We start from the raw sequence: 17,444 nt of genomic DNA, 5'->3' as shown, positions 1-17,444 counted from the left end.
AACCCTAAGACAGCAGGAACCTCCAGCTTCCTCTATAGAGCCTATATTTCCCCGAGTCCTGGAACCTTTGGGGTGGGGCTCACTTTCCTGCATGCTTCTCTCTTCCCTGATCCAGCTTTCTGGTCCTTTTCCCAGCCACGACATCATCTTCCCAGACAGTAATTTGGACCCACCTGCATATCATTTTAGGCTCAGGCAAAAAAAAAAAAAAAAAAAAAAAAGCACAGGCCCTTTGAAATATAACTAAAATATCTCTACTAGCTACCTACAAAATGGAGCATCCCCCAACTCTTCATCTGCACTATTCCAGCCTTTAGGTCCATGATTGGTCAACAATTTGTTTGGTTTCTATGTTAACTCTCTTTTCAGCCAAAAGGTTCCAGATGCTAGCATGATGCCAACCAGACTTCCCTGGACAGACAACCCCACCAATGTGTCCTGGATCTCTGCTTCCCCAGAGCCCTTCCCCACTAGGGAAAGAGAGAGACAGGCTGGTAGTATGGATAGATCTGCCAATGCCCATGTCCAGCAGGGAAGCAATTACAAAAGTCAGACTTTCAACCTTCTGCATCCAAAAATCACCTTGGGTCCATACTCCCAGAGGGTTAAAGAACAGGAAAGTTATTAGGGGAGGGGATGGGATACAGAGTTCTGGTGGTGGGAATTGTGCAAAGTTGTACCTCTCTTATCCTATGATTTAGTCAATGTTTCCTTTTTATAAATAAAAAATTTAAAAGAAAAAAAATATATATAAAACAGAAAAATGGCCACTGAGAGCAGTGGATTAACAGTGCTGTCACCAAACCCTAGCAATAACCCTGGTGGCAATAAAAAAAAAATTGTAGGGTATCCTGAACAGAAAAACAGCAGAGTTCTGAGTAAGACATGTGATCCAGCTACTAACCTAAAACTGAGTAGTCAGGGAAATCAAGGAGATTTAGCTGTTTCAACAACACACATCAGCACAACATGAGGCTACTTACCAGCAAGCCATTGGTCCCATGCACGGTGATGCACCTGGAGAAGCTGTGGTGAATAGACAGCCCGTCCACAAAGGCCGGGTGTCTATACCCTCCTTTGTGATCCACGTCTCCACACAGGTGGAAATGGATGGGGTATCGCCCTAAATTCTGTTGACCCATGTGCTTCAGTTCCACATAAGAAAGATGCACTGATGTGAAATTCTTCCTTATCTAGAAGGCAAGGTAAGCAAAATCAAATGGACACATTTCAAAACGGGAAAACACAAGAGGGAAAAACAAACTTTGTGTTCACAGAAAATGGCTGAAAGAGAAGACACTATGAGATAGGAGAGACAGCCTAATGGTTATGCAGACTCTCATGCCTGAGGTTCCAAAGTCCCAAGTTCAAACCCCACCACCACCACATACCACAGCTGAGCAGAGCTGCTCTGGTGGGAAAGAAAGAAAGAGAGAGAGAGAGAGAGAGAGAGAAAGGAAGGGAAAGAGAGAAAGGAAGGGAAAGAGAGAAAGAAAGAAAGAAAGAAAGAAAGAAAGAAAGAAAGAAAGAAAGAAAGGAAGGAAGGAAGGGAGGAAGGAAGGGAGGAAGAAAGAAAGGGGCACAATATAATCAAATCAGTGGAAAATCAGTGGCAAAGAAAAACCTTCAGAAAAGTAAAAAAAGAAAAAAAAAAGATTTTGGAAGCCAGGTGGTGTAGCACCTGGTTAAGTGCACATATTACGATACACAAGAAACCAGTTCAAGCCCTCAGGACCCACCTGCAGAGGGAAGCTTACAAGTGGTGAAGCACTGCTGGTGATGTCTCTCTCTAAGTCTCCCACCCTCTCAACTTCTCTCTGTTCTATTAGATAAGATAAATAAATAAAGTTACAGGAGGAGGAAAAGACACTATGAAAAATATTTATTGGGTTGTTGGAAATGTGACCTGGAAATTCTACTTCTGGGAATATGTGCAAAGGAAATGTAAACGCAAACTGGAAAAGATATCTGCACCACCTCCCTCTTCACAAAAGCAATAAGCACAACATGGAAACCACCTAAGTGTACAGATGAAGATGATGTGGTATACTTATTCCATGGAATATTATTCAGCTACTAAAAAAAAAAGATACTTCTACCATTTGCATTGACATGATAGGACCTTGAAGGAATTGTATTAAGCAAAGGAAGTTAGAGAAAACAAGCACTATATAATCACCCTGTGAGATGTGAAATCTAAACAAAACCAGTCTAACAGAAAGAGACCAGAACCCCCTGAGCTACTGGATGGAACACTGGGAGAAAAGAAGATTTGGGTGAAGGTGGTCAACTAGCCAACATAAGCTAAATACTAGGGATGTAATAAACAGCATGAGGACTACAGCTAACACTACTACTAGTATTTAAAAAGGTTGTCACAAGTTCTTTCTTGAGGTGGTGCAGTGGATGAAGCATTGGAGAAGCAAGCAGGAGGTCCTGAATTTAATTTCTGATATTGTATGTGCCAGAATGGTATTCTGATTCATCTACTCTCTCTGTCTCTCTCTGTCTCTGTCTCTCTTTCTCCCTCTCTCTCCTCAAATATACCTTTAAAATAAGAGTTCTTGGGGGCCAGGCAGTGGAGAACTTAGTTAAGCTCTTACATTAAAGCACTGAGCCCAAGCTTAGTCCCTGGTGGGAGAAAGCTTTTCAAGTGGTGAAGCAGTCAGCAGGTGTCTTTCTGTCTCTCTCCCTCTCTATCTCCCCCTTCTCTCTCAATTTCTGACTGTCTCTATCCAACAAATAAAGATAATTTAAAAAAAAAGTTTTTTTTAAACCAACAATTTCACACCCCCGGAGGATTTTTTTTTCTTTTTTTTTTTTCGGAGGATTTTTTTTTCTAAGATTTTTTTTTATATTTATTCTTTATTCCTTTTGTTGCTCTTGGTGTTTTTCATTGTTGTTGTAGTTATTATTGTTGTTGATACTGATGTCGTCATTGTTGGATAAGACAGAGAGAAATGGAGAGAGGAGGGGAAGACAGAGAGTGGGAGAGAAAGATAGTCACCTGCAGACCTGCTTCACTGCTTGTGAAGCGACTCCCCTGCAGGTAGAGGGAGCTGGGGGCTTACGCCGTTTTTTTGTTTGTTTTTTTTTTTTTTGCCGCCAGGGTTATTGCTGGGGCTCGGTGACTGCACTACAAATCCACTGCTCCTGGAGGCCATTTTTTCCCTTTTGTTGCCCTTGTTTATCAGTGTTGTTATTACTACTATCATTGTTGTTGTTGTTGGATAGCACAGAGAAATAGAGAGAGATGGGGAAGACAGAGAGGGGGAGAGAAAGACACCTGCAGACCTGCTTCACTGCCTGTGAAGCAACTCCCCTGCAAGTGGGGAGCCAGAAGCTCGAACTGGGATCCTTCCGAGGGTCCTTGCACTTGGCACCACATGCGCCGCCTGCCCCCCACCCCCTTTTTTTTTTTTAGATAGTGAAGGATAAAGAGGGAGAGACAGAGAGGAGGAGTCCCCATGGCATGCTGCACCACTCATGAAGCTTTCCCCATACAGGAACCTCCATACAGTGGCATGGGGCTCAAACCCTGGTCCTCATGCAGAGTTAGAAGTGTGCTCTCCTGGCCCCCCTGCTGTGGCAATCATTAGACAGTATACAGACCCCAAACTATCATGCTCTATGCTTTAAACTTAGAGGAATGCATGCCAATTACATCTCAGTAAAACTGCTAGAAGTAGTCTCTTACTAGGAATAAAAGGTAACATAGCAAGGAAAGCCATAAAAAGATACATGTTTTGACAGAGAGAAATTGAGGAGAGAGTGAGAAAGGGAGGAAGTAAGAGACACACCAGCAGCACTGCTTCACCACTTATGAAGCTTCCCCTCACAAGTGGTGCGGGGGGGATTAGAACCTGGATTCTTGTACATGGTAACATATGCACTCTACAGGGTGTACCATTGCCTGACCATGTGCATGTGTTTTAACCTCTACCTTTATATCTTTTATATCTTTATATATCTTTTATATAAAAAACCTCTACCTTTATATCTTTTATATATATCTTTATATATCTTTTATATATATATATATCTTTTATATTTTTTGTATTTTTTTTATCTTTTCCAGTTTGCGTTTACATTTCCTTTCACATATTCCCAGAAGTAGAATTTCCAGGTCACATTTCCAACAACCTTTAAATTGTCATAATTCCTAAAGGGCTAGCCTCTAGGACCATGTCAATTCAAAATAAAAGCTTTTACCTTCCAATTATCTAAAATCACCTCACTGTCATTTGATAGAAAGATAAAATGATGTCATTTTACTATCCATACAGACTCACTGCAGAACTTACAAGCTTTTTCAAGCATATATTTGGTTACTAAGTCAAAGCAACCATCAGATCCTTGTGCTTACCATGACATGTCCTCCAAAGGTATCATAATCAAAGAACTGACACTGGTTTTCAGCATAGCAGGCATCTTCCATTTCTCCCTGGATCACAATATTCCGGGTGAGAATTCCGACCTCAGCTCGCATGTCCACACCATCTACGATCTCACCCACATGTAGGAACTGAGGAATTTCTGATTGATGTGGACAAAGCAAACGCAAATTAGAAAGATAATCCTCTTTATCCTAGACCCCCACCACATTATCATATGCTCCAATTTAATCTCTGGGCATCACAAAATCCCACGAAGCAAGAAGTTTCTAATATTTTTATTTTTTTGATAGGACTGAAGTAAACTGGGAAAGGGGAGCAGGGAGAGAAGCAGAGAGATACCTGCAGACCTATTTCACTTCTCATGAAGCTTCTCCCCTGAGAAGTTTAGAAGCACTTTATTAATAAGTTGTTTTTTTTTTTTCTCGAATGCTCTTATTTAAATTCAGGAAGGAAAAAACAAACCAAGGGTTTGAGAACATGGAAATTCATTATCATGTAGACTTTTTAACAAGATGGGGAGTTTCTAAACAAAATTAATGATAGATGTTATCAGTGTTTTTGTTTTCTACCAATGCAATGCCCCATCTTATCTTGAAGGGAAAGTACAACACTCAGTACAGAGAAAAAGTGCCAGTGAACCAATCTTTCTATTTTCCTAAAGCAAAAACTTTCCCTTTAAGCTTCCAAGTTCTAAATTACCCAGAGAGTACGCATTAGGTATGAAGAATCCCTTGTTTGGGGGCCAGGTGGTAGCACACATGGTATGAAGTGCAAGGACTGGAGTAGGGATTCTGGTTCGAGCCCCAGGTTCCCCACCTGCAGGGGGATCATTTCACAAGCAGTGAAGGAGGTCTGCAGGTATCTATCTTTCTCTCTCCCTCTCTGTCTTCCCATCCTGTCTTGATTTCTCTCTGTCCTATCCAACAACAACAATGGCAACAGTGTCAATAACAACAGCAACAAGGGCAAAAAAAATGGGGGAAAATGGCCTCCAGGAGCAGTGGATTTGTAGTGTAGGCACCGAGCCCCAGTGATAACCCTGGAGGCAAAAAAAAAAAAAATCTTTTATCTCTTGTTTTATACCACAATGTATAATCTCATTATAAAAGCAAGAAAAGTAACATAACAGGTGGAATGCAGAATGAATCCTATAATTAAAACAAACTAGGAAGTTTTGCCTGTTACTAGGCTCAGAATAAAGAACTGGTTAAGTATTCTTGCTTAACACAGTTTACAGAAAGAATCTTGCTGTGCTATGCTCTCCCTCAAAAAGAATATTCAAGATTAGGTAGAAAATGTAGCTTCATGAAAATATCTTTTCAGTTCCATTTTATTTATTTAAGTACATTTTACTTGTTTTATGTTAACCATGAGAGATTCAGAAAAAAAGATACAGAGAAAGAAACCAGAGTTCTGGTTTACAAGGTTTTAAATCTCAGACATCAATTAGAGTCTTTTGGAATAACCACTATTCTATTTCCCCCATATAATTCTATTTTTAAATACTAACAAGATCTATTTTATGCAAAAGAAGAAGGTTCTCAGAAAGCACTTTTTTTTTAAATTATGAAAACAAGATATTTATTTTAAAACAACTGGACTTACTGATAGTTGAATTTATAAGTCATTTGAAAAAATCAGTAAGGAACAGTTGGGGAAAACTTCTTTGAGTAAACATTTAAAAAGAAAGAAAGAAAGAAAGAAAGAAAGAAAGAAAGAAAGAAAGAAAGAAAGAAAGAAAGAAAAAAGAAAGAGGCATATAAATGCTGATTTGCAGGGTGTGTGGTTAATAGCAACATTATTGTTCAACACCCACTTTCATGAAATATTCTGTGAGTTTAGTGTTCAAAGCACTACACTGCTAAGAACTCTTAATGCGGATGACAATTGGGGGGAGCGGGCAATTGCATGAATCAAATCCCACTAATAAATAATACCTTTGATTTTGATCTGGAACTGGCTGCACTCAGGACAGGGGAGCAGAGTGAACTCCTCTGCCTGGTACATGGAGTAGTCTGTGCTTGCCACCACAATTTGGTCTCCGGCTTTCCAGCTACTGACATCATCTAACAGGTCAAGGGTCACTCCATCTGCAACTTCAATTCTGAAGCCTGAAAGAGAAACTCCTAAACAAAAAAAAACAAAAAAGAAAATGATGCATTAGCAAGACTGCAGCTCAAACAAAAGCAGATGAGTGGTTAAGAAAGCTGTGGCATATATACATGATGGAATACTACTCAGCTATTAAAAATGGTGAATTCACCTTTCCCTCATCTTGGGCAAAGCTTGAAGGAATCACCGTAAGTGAGATAAGCCAGAAAGAGAAGGATGAATATGGGATGAACTCACTCATGGGCAGAAGTTGAGAACTAAGAACAGAAGAGAAACACAAAGCAGAACTTGGGCTGAGTTTGGTGTACTACACCAAAATAAAGTACTCTCGGGGTGGGGTGAGGCTTTCAGACCCTGGTGCATGATGGTGGAGGAGGACCTAGGTAGGGGGTGAGAGTGTTTTGTAGAAAACAGAAACTTTACAAATGTATCAACAACTGTATATACTATTGACTGTAAACCATTAATCCCCCCCAATTAAAAAAATGTTGAAACCCTGCCCTCAAGGACAAGGGAGCCCCCATGCACCCCTAACCTTGGTAGGATATTAGCTATCACTTCAGTAAACTATTCTTCTGTAATTTGGAAGAAAGCAAATCGCTGGGAGTTGGGCGATAGAGCAGCGGGTTAAGCGCACTTGGCACAAAGCGCAAGGACCGGCTTAAGGATCCCTGTTCAAGCCCCTGGCTCCCCACCTGCAGGGAGGGGTCGCTTCACAGGCAGTGAAGCAGGTCTGCAGGTGTCTTTCTCTCTCCTCTCTGTCTTCCCCTCCTCTCTTGATTTCTCTCTGTCCTATCCAACAACAATGACAGCAGTAACAACAACAATAAACAACAAGGGCAACAAAATGGAATAAGGAAATAAATAAATAAATAATAAATAAATAAGTAAAAAGAAAGCAAATAGCTACTGGTGCTGCCATCCACATTATGCTGCTATTGAAATCCTACTGTGGACTGTAACCAGAGATACCAGCCTGAGAAGTCAACCTCGAAACTCTTCAAATCTGGTGAGACCTTTCCTAACATATGGGACTACCTACATCCAAGTTAGATGGCTTGTCATTTAACTAACAGGTACCAGACTGGGCTAGGATTTAGGGTACTCAATACAGGTGTATACATATCCATAAACAAGGGGCAATCATATAACTCAAAGTCAAAGTGCTCAGTAATGGTTGAAGTGCCTAAAGAAGGCATTATAAATTCTGCAACTGATTGGATTTAAACCAAATTAGCAGGACAGCCTAGCAGAAAGGCCCACAAAAGACAGATCCCCAAAACCTAACTCTAGCTGGGCTCAAAAATGATACTCAGGGGGTTGGGCAGTAGCGCAACAGGTTAAACACAAGGATTGGCGTAAGGATCCCAGTTCGAGACCCCGACTCCCCACCTGCAGGTGAATCGCTTCACAAGTGGTGAAGCAGCTCTGCAGGTATCTTATCTTTCTCTCCCCTCTCTGTCTTCCCCTCCTCTCTCGATTTCTCTCTGTCCTATCCAACTACAAACAAAATCAACAACAATGACCACAACAAGGTTACAACAAAGGGCAACAAAAGGGGGGAAAAAAATGGCCTCCAGGAGCAGTGTATTCATGGTACAGGCACTGAGCCCCAGCAATAACCCTGGAGGTGAAAAGAAAAGAAAAGAAAAGAAAAGAAAAGAAAAGAAAAGAAAAGAAAAGGTGATACTCAATGCCTAAACAACTGAGAGAAAAATCTAAGATCATCAAATAAAGAGAGGACTATGAAAGTTGGATAAGGGCAGGAGAGTGGCCCACTTAATAATGGCCTGTTGGGTCAATATCATACTGCTTGATCATCTGTGGCCCAACTAGGGAATCCTTAGATTCCCATACACATATGATGGGCCTTGACCTCTAAAGGGTCCCTCTCTCCACTACCACTGGTCGTTTCCATAAGGAACAGCGTCTTGTGGGCCCTCCCAGGACCTTGGCTCTACCATAAAGCAGTGACAGTAGGGATAGCCCTAGTCTCCAAAGGGAAGCTGGGGGTATACTGCCCTGCCACTCGAAAAAGACTGGTCCTGAAATGAGTACAGACTGCAATGTTCCTCAGATGTGACTATGAGCTATAAGCTCAGACAAATAGGGACTTAGAGGTTACACAGGCTCTGGTGCTAAATATAAATATGTATTTATATATGGGCCCTGGAGCATGTGGATGGAAGTAAACAGTTAATTTTAGCCACAGATTATTTATCTATGTATATGAATAGGGGCTACTCCCTGCCCTAATTCAACTTTCTAGGCCTTTTCTCTACTCAGACACCATTCTCTCAGACAATATTCTTACTCAACCTCAGGCTAGCTACCAAATTCAGGAAAAACTACTCTAGTTGTATGCCCCCAGGAACACACCTAAAATGGTTCTAGCTTTCTTCTACACTAAAATCCCTAACCTCATCTGTTCTGATCCTACTTTTTAGTTCCTGTTCATTAACCATCTTGTCTCAACTTAAGTCATGTCACCTTCTAGACACCAAGTTACAGGTGCTACCAGGACTCTATCCTGACGTCTCTGGGCAGATGATCTCACCAATGTGTCCTGGACTCTCACATCTCCAGAACTCTGATCCACTAGGGAAGGATAGAAACAGGCTGGGGGTATGGATCGACCTGTCAATGCCCATGCTCAGCAGAGAAGCAGCTACAGAAGCAGAACTCCTACCTTCTGCTCCCCAAAACAACCTTGATCCATATTCCCAGCGGGGGAGAAGTGAAAGGATGGAGATAAGAGGGCTTTGCACTCCAGCTCCATCAGCACTCAGAAAGAGAGAAGGAAAAGGAGAGGGACATATGGAGGTAGCTACAATGTTATAAGTGGCTTAGAGGGGAAGAGAGGATTGAATCAGAAAAAGAAGAGGCAACTATGTATAAATGTGGACAGATAGTTGTAGAGAAGATGGCTGGCCCATGTCTACAACTTTAGGAGAATTGTGGTAAATTGCAGTGGGGAGAGTGAAGATTCAGAACTCTGGTGGTGGAAATGGTGTGGATTCAAACCCCTGTCAACATGGTAATTCTGTAATATAAAAATAAAAAGGAAGTAAGAGAAATCATGGACCTGGGACACAAACAATGCCATACTACAGCCAGCTTGGATATGCCCCCTTTAGAAATAAAGAGTCAGAGGTTATATGGGATAGAAAACAAATATTCACACAAAGGCAACTTCCATTTTTTAGATGAGGCAACAGAGAGGGAGTTAAAGTCACATGCCCACAAATCATGCTGTAAGTGAAAAAACTGAGACTGGAGTCCAGGAATTCTGTCTCTAGAAATATACTTCTGTTGGGGCCAGGTGTTGGCATACATGGTTGAAAGCACACATTACAATGAGCAAACACTTAAATTCAAGCCCCAATCTGTAGGGAGGAAGCTTCAAGAGTGGTCAAGCAAGTACTTCAGGTTTCTCTCTTCTCTATCTAGCCCCCTTCCCCTCTCAATTTCTCTCTGTCCTATCAAATAAATAAACAATTTAAAAAATCCATCTCTCATGCCTGAGGCTCCAAAGTGCCAGCCAGGTTTAATCCCTTGCACCACCATAAGCCAGAGCTGAGCAGTGCTGGGGGGTGGGGGTCATTTCAGCTAGCACTATTCAAGACAGAAGCCTGAGCCCAGTCTTTATAATCTAATATAATTACAGATATAATAAGCACCTCTTAAATTACTCATCTCACATCAATTTTGATATAAAGTTTGGTTGGAAAAGAAAGGATTGGTAGGCAAGCACAGACAAGAGGGAACCAAACCATATCTGGAGCCAAAAATTCTAGCAGCAAAGGGTATATGAGTGGAAACAATTTTACAGTGAACATTCTTAAAAGAAAAACCAGGAGCACCTTAACTACCCAGAGCTTGGCACAACCTGAACAAATTAGAGCTCTCAAAAAAATGGATTGCAACAAAATCCACACTGAAGAAAATGTCAAGACAAGTTGATCATATAATGCAGTGGCACATATCACTGTATACTACATTATTTAAGGAAGGGAAAATAGCATCGACACAAAGGGGTGAAAAAACACAGATATCTAATATAAAATGCTACCAACCAATGCAGCAAAAGACTGATCTCTGAATAGCAAGATATAAATAACTAAAACAGAAATAACTGAAATAATTAAAATGATGTATGTGTGTATTCTCTCCCCTCCCCCCCTTTTTTTTGACAGAAAGTGACTATTTAAAAACTGTTAAAATATGTATTTTACTGGCCTGAGTGGTGACATGGTGGCTACAGCAGTGGGCAAAAAATCCTGAGGTCCCAAAGTCAATCCCCCTAATCACATGTGCCAGAATAGTGCTCTGGTTCTCTCTACCTTGTTAATAAGTAGATCTTTTTTTTTTTTTTGGAAGCGGGGAGGAGGGGGTGGGGGAGACAGGCAGTAGCACACCAGGTAGAGTGCACATCTTACCAGGCCTAAAGACCTAAACCCGCTGCCCCAGCTGCTTCTTTTTCTCTCTCCCTCTTTTTCTGTTTTTGAGAGAGAGAGAGAGAGAGAGAGAAAGAGAGAGAATAAGGAGGAGGAGGAGGAGGAGAAGGAGAAAGAGAAGAAAGGAAGGAAGACAAAAATTTAAATAATGGCCTCAGGGACCAGGTGGTTTTGCACACCCAATTAAGCACATACATTACAGTGTGCAATGACCCAGGCTCAAGCCTCTGGTCCCCACCTGTAGGGGGGAGGCTTCACGAGTAGTAAAGCAGGGCTGCAAGTGTCTCTTTGTCTTCTTCCCCTCTCTAGCTCCTTCTCCCCTCTCAATTTCTCTCTATCGCTATCCAATAATAAATAAATAAGAAAAATTTTAAAAAAGAAGAAAAGAAAAAGAATGCCTCCATTGCATAGTTATTGTATAGGCACTGAACCCCAGCAATTACTGATGGCAAGTAAAATAAACAAATAAATAAATCTCCTTTAAAATAAATTTTTTGTTTGTACTTTTGTTTTTCCATTTGTCCATAAGGTAAAGGTATTAGTTGGGTTATCAGGACAAGACAGGTGAAAGAATGAGAAATCTGTGTATATGGTAAAGTGCTTCATGGTAATATTTTCTGGCATATCTACATAAAAATGAAAATTTCAAAGTAAAAGATCATGTTAAAGAAGACAACCAAAGACAAGCTGTAAACCCTATTACATCAGGAATGGTTCGACTGACACCAAATGCAGGAAGCAAATTCATCTCTACCAATTAACCACACCATGTGACTCACAGATCAAGAACAAAGCAAAGTCCCATTGGGGATGCCCAAAGTAGAATAACGCCTTGTGGGGTCCAGAGGGAAGTCAGGTCTGAATGATCAAGGATGGGTGGAAAACTCCAGGTTTCATCTTCAAGCAGCTGTGAAATCTAATGAAACTGCCATCTGAACAGAAAAAGCCACCTTCTCAAAAGATCTGCTGCAATACCTCAGACTTTTTTTTTCGCCTCCAGGGTTATTGGTGGGGTTCTGTGCCTGCATTAAGAATCCACTGCTCCTGGAGGCGATTTTTTCCCTTTTGTTGCCCTTGTTGTTTATTGTTGTAGTTGGATAAGACAGAGAGAAATCGAGAGAGGAGGGGGAGAGAAGGGGAGAGAAAGACACCTTCACCGCTTGTGAGGTGACAGCCCCCCACCCCCCGCAGGTGGAGGCTCAAACCATGATCCCTATTCCAGTCCTTGCGCTTCATGCCATGTGCACTTAACCCGCTGCACTACTGCCCCGCCTCCACTTCCCAAAGGTTTACACAGCACTGGCTTACCTTCAATCCACTCGCTATATGCTGTTACCACAAACTTCTGGCCCTCCAAGGTATAGAATTCTCTTTGTGCTAGAGCCTTTCCACCACTACTGTGGTTTTCATAGTTCCGCACAGATTCATTGCAAGCAGTACTTCCTCCATCGATGACACCGACCAAAGCCCAAGCTTGTCTAGAAGGAAAAAGAGATCATGTGCAGTTAGTTCACTGTTCTAGTACTGACCCAAATAATAGTTTCTAATCTTTCTAATGTTTGTATTTCACCATTACTAATCCCAGCACTTTTTTCTTCAGAGGCTGCCAGGTCCAAACCTGGACATAAGTATCTGTGTCACAGAAGGAAATGCACCTTGATGGAGAATTCCTGATTGTTTAGTTCTGAATCAGGTAAAACAACAATGGCTGTGACTAATCACTGACTTTCCTAACACACACCCAAACTGACTCACTAACATCATTCTGGTCATAAACCCATTTAATTTCCTTCTGTGAAAATAATTAGATTTTTAGTGGTCAACATAATGTAATATATACACATGTTGATCTAAGTATGCACAGCTGAATCCTATGTAATATTGTAATGCAAAGTTACTTCAGTAAAAATTTTTAGGGGGTAGAGCTAGCATATTACACAAAAGGAATTTAATATTTTATTTATTTTTGGATAGAGAGAAATTGAGAAGGGAGGAGAGCTAGAAAGGGAGAAATAGACACCTGCAGACCTCCTTCACTGTGTCTGATACTTCCTTCCTTCCTTTTTTCCTTTTTCTTTTTTAATTATTTATTTATTGTTGGATAGCAACAGAAATTCAGGGGAGGGGATATATATATATATATATAGAGAGAGAGAGAGAGAGACAGAGAGAGAGACAGAGAGACATCTGCAGCTCTACTTCACCACTTGTGAAGCTTTCCCCCTGCAGATGGGGATCGGGGGCTTGAACCTGAGTCCTTGTGCACTGTAATGTGTGTGCTTAACCAGGTGCACCACCACCCAGTCCCGCTGATACTTCCTTTATACGCTTTAAACCTAGATCCTTACACACAATAATATGCAGACTCTACAGGGTATACCAACACAAAAAGAGCCCCTACTCTCTACCTGCAGGGGGAATACTTCATGAGTGGTGAAGCAGGTCTGCAGGTGTCTCTGTTTTGTCTCTCCCTCTTCACCTCTCCCTTCCCTCACAATATCTACCTGTCCCATCTAATTAAAAAAGGGAAAATGGTCCCATCAGGGAGTCATAGGTGTGTAGTAACAGCACAGAGCACCAATAGTAACCCTGGTGGCTATAATAAACAAACAAATAAAGCCAGAATCACTTGAAGAGTTTTAGGAACTTGCTGATGATCTGACATAGTTCAGACGAATACCATCATCATGGTTAGGGTGGGCCCCGGCATTACAGTTTTCACAGAGCCCTGACTCCCAGACTTCAGTAGGTATCAAAGTCCCCTGGGATCTGGCTGGGCCAAGCTGCAGAACCTGGCCATAGGAACGTCAGAAGTGGGACCAAAAACTGCAGCGCTAATAGGCTCCCAGATGCTGACTGCCACTGCCAAGGAACTCGCTTTCAGAGCCCTGGGTTAGACATGGGCAGTGAAAGCACATGTGTTTACCCACTAATTGCCTGCAGGGTCTACCCTTCAGAGGTCCAGGCATAAATACCTGACTATGAGAAAAGTCTTAACATATTCTCCTTTAGTTTCCTATGCAAAAAATATGTCATGGCTTTTTCTAATCTTCCAGGTGTGCAGGTAACGTTGAAAGACTGTGGTTACTGTTTCTTAACTTTTTTTTTCCTTTGAGAGAAGAAAGAGAGAGAGAGAGAGAGAGAGAGTGAGAGAGAGAGAGAGAAAGTGCCAAAGTTTCCTTCAATGTGACGGGGGCCAGGCTTGAACCTGAGTCACATACACGGCAAATCAGTGCACTATCCAGGTGAGCTATTTTGTCAGTCCTTTCTTAATGTTTTTAAATCTCTGCAGAGTCACAATCCAATATTTTTTTAAAGTATATACAATATGTTGATTTGTTGAAAGTCATTTTATTTCTGCAGTGCTAAATATTCCAGGAGTTTGCACAAGCTTATAGCCAAATCTACTTTAAAAAAAAAAAATGAGTAAGAACAAAGACTAAGGCCAGAATATTGGCCTTCAAGCTCCTGATTTAAAAATATGAGAAACATCAGCTTCCTACCCTAGAGAAAAAAATGTAATCTATGACAAACAGATGGCTGATACTCACAGATAAAAGTTAACCAAAGCATTTCTACATCCTTATAAATTCCACACCCACCCCTGCAGAGATTAGCTACTTACTGGCTGACAATGCTCTCTAGCTCTATTTATATTCCTTAATACAGCATCAAACAAAGAATTATCTCCAATTTTGAGATGGAAGGAGAGAAAAATATCAGATGCTTCTACTATTTACCAGAACTGCCTTGGCAACTATAAAACAGTGCTCAGCTCTATGGACATTATCTCCAAAACACTCCTACTTCCCTCCTCCACTTGAGGAAAATTTCAATGGTGCTAGAGAATATTATCTTCAAGTGGGTATGTTTATGTACACTGAAGAGAATGTCAAGGCAATGGAATGTTGGCAGCTGTTCTCAACTTAATTCCTCCGTCATATCAAGCAATGTTTTCAATGGAATTTTGAAAGTGGTAGGGAAAGAAACAAAGAAACCCAAACATGATAATCACACAAATCTACAATAATGCCACACAGAAAGATTTAAGTGGTAGTTCTTGACAAATACTGGGTGATGAAGAAGGTGTCTAACTTTGAAAGGACTTTCTCTACAGGTCTACAAATTAGAGAGAGTATATGTGAAGAGATGGAAGAGATGGGCAGAACAACAGGGAGGGAAACTTTTCTTTCTTTTATTTATTTGCAGAGAATAGAGACAGAGAGAAATCAAGGGGGAGTTAGAGAGGGAAAGAGAAAGAGAGACACCTGCAACACTGCTTCAGCCCTCATAAAGCTTCTTCCCCCATCCAGGTGGGAACTGGGGACTTGAACTCAGGCCATGGCACACATGTTACTCTACTGACCTGGCCCCAGAAACTTCTTTTTATAATAGGTCCAAACTGAAAAGCCACCCAGGTGACCAAAAGCAAAGAGAAGTCAAACAGTAATGGGAGTGAACCAGCACATGTAACAACACAAAAAACAATCACACAGAGCCCAGCAAAGACACCAGACACAGAATATCATCACCTGCTTCCATTTATATAAATTTCTGTAATAGGCAAACTAATCCTTAGTGTTCTCCCCAAATCAAGAGAGTAGTTGTTCTTGGTGAAAGGAGAAAGCTGCTCCTTGAGTAGGATCCCCTTCTTGCAAGTTTCTATTTCTTGACCTAAGGTTTTTTATCTTCTTAAGACAGAGACAGAGAAGCAGAGAGGAAGACATCACAGCACTGATGCTTCCTTCAATGTGGTAGAAGGGAGGGAAGGGATAGACAGCATACTGGTTATACAAACAGACTCATGCTTGAGGCTCCAAATTCCCAGGTTCAATCCCAGGCACCACCATATTGCAGAGCTGAGCAGTGTTTTGGTAAATCAATCAATCAATCATATATATATATTCAATGTGGTGGGAAGTCAAGCTTGAACCTGGATTGCACACATGGCCAAGTAGATCACTATGCAAGTGATTTGGCCTACCCAGCCCAAGGTGCTCTCTCCTACCTACAGAGCAATCATATCTTGACAAGCCATAAAGCTCTACATTCTTCTTTCTAGCTCTTTTCTCATGGGCATTAAATGAAAAAATTCACAGCTCTGAAGTTTTGAACTTTCTGTATTTTCCATCTGCCTAGAAAGCCCTTCCTCATGGCTGACAAGCACCTGCTCTTCCTGCCAGCCTAGCCTCTGCCAATACCCCCCACCCCCACCCCTTCACCCCACCCCCACCCTAGTTCTGCAGTACTTTCTATGTTTGCTCCCAGGGCAGCTTGGCGAGCTCCAACAAGTTTCTCACTGTCAGATCCTCACAGAGGCACTCTGACAAGGTGTCTTTTCATCTACAGTTCTATAAGCATTCAGTGTATGTGTGTGTGTGTGTGTGTGTGTGTGTTTCTCTTTTTACCACCAGGGTTATTACTGGGGCTCACTGGCTGTACAGCCTCACTACTCCCAGCAGTCATTTTCACCCTTATTTTTTTATTTGTTCTTCTTTTCAATAGAAGAGGAGAGACAGAGATTAAGAGAGAGAGAGACTACAGACAGAGATACCTACAGCACAGCTTCACCATACTGCAGATAGAGACCTAGGGCTTGAACCTGAGCCTTCCTGCATGGTAATGTGTGTGTGCTTACCCAGGTGAGCTGCCACCTAAACCCCAGCACTTAATATAGTTTAAGTATTCCATAGGAGAATAAAAAGCATTTGAGAAAACATTACAGAGGTAGGGGAGATAGCATAATGGTTATGTAAAGAGACTTTCATGCCTGAGGCTCCAAAGATTCAGATTCAATACCTAGCACCACCATCAGGCAGAGCTGAGCAGTGCTTTGCTAAGAAAGAAAGAAAGAAAGAAAGAAAGAAAGAAAGAAAGAAAGAAAGAAAGAAAGAAAGAAAGAAAGAAAGAGAAGGGGGGCTGGGCGGTGGTACACCCAGTTAAGCACATATACTACTAAATGTAAGGACACACACTCCCCACCTGCAGGGGGGAAGCTTCATAAGTGGTGAAGCAGATTTGCAAGTGTCTTTCTCCCTCTCTACCTTTCACTCCTCTCTTAACTTCTTATTGTCTTAGCCAATAAAATGGAAAAAATGGCCACCAGGAGCAGTGGCTTCATAAGCCACTAGCCCTAGCAATAATCCTGGAGGCGAAAACACAAAACAGAAAGAAAGAAAGAAAGAAAGAAAGAAAGAAAGAAAGAAAGAAAGAAAGAAAGAAAGAAAGAAAGAAAGGGAAAGAGGGGGAAGGAAAGAGAAAGGGAGGAAGAAAAGAAAATATTCCATTTCAATAACAAACCAAGAAAACAAAGTAGTAAGTTATCAAGTGTCATATATGACTGCAGATATTCCTCAACTGTACTAAGAACAGTAAATTGAGTTAGACTCTTTTTTAAAAAATTAATGTTAGCAACAACAAAATAGTCCCCTTTGTGAGCCCCCCATAGGGCCTTGCCCTCAACGTGGATCAACAACAG

At 41.3% G+C, this 17,444-nt stretch overlaps 1 protein-coding gene across 3 annotated transcripts in view; it reads right to left on the bottom strand.

The window, feature by feature from the left end:
- CEMIP2 (cell migration inducing hyaluronidase 2) overlaps positions 1-17,444 on the bottom strand; it is a 114,962-nt gene that overhangs the window by 59,963 nt on the left and 37,555 nt on the right. For all 3 annotated transcript variants that reach the window (XM_060199693.1, XM_060199692.1, XM_007531243.3), the window contains 4 exons: positions 12,275-12,444; positions 6,335-6,523; positions 4,367-4,536; positions 984-1,193 (listed from right to left, as the gene is read on the bottom strand). In XM_060199693.1, coding sequence (XP_060055676.1) covers positions 984-1,193; positions 4,367-4,536; positions 6,335-6,523; positions 12,275-12,444 — 739 coding nt within the window. The remainder of the gene's footprint in view (positions 1-983; positions 1,194-4,366; positions 4,537-6,334; positions 6,524-12,274; positions 12,445-17,444) is intronic.

Source organism: Erinaceus europaeus, chromosome 10, assembly GCF_950295315.1.
Source record: "Erinaceus europaeus chromosome 10, mEriEur2.1, whole genome shotgun sequence".
Lineage (NCBI taxonomy): Eukaryota > Metazoa > Chordata > Mammalia > Eulipotyphla > Erinaceidae > Erinaceus > Erinaceus europaeus.
This window is presented reverse-complemented; position numbering and strand designations above follow the sequence as displayed.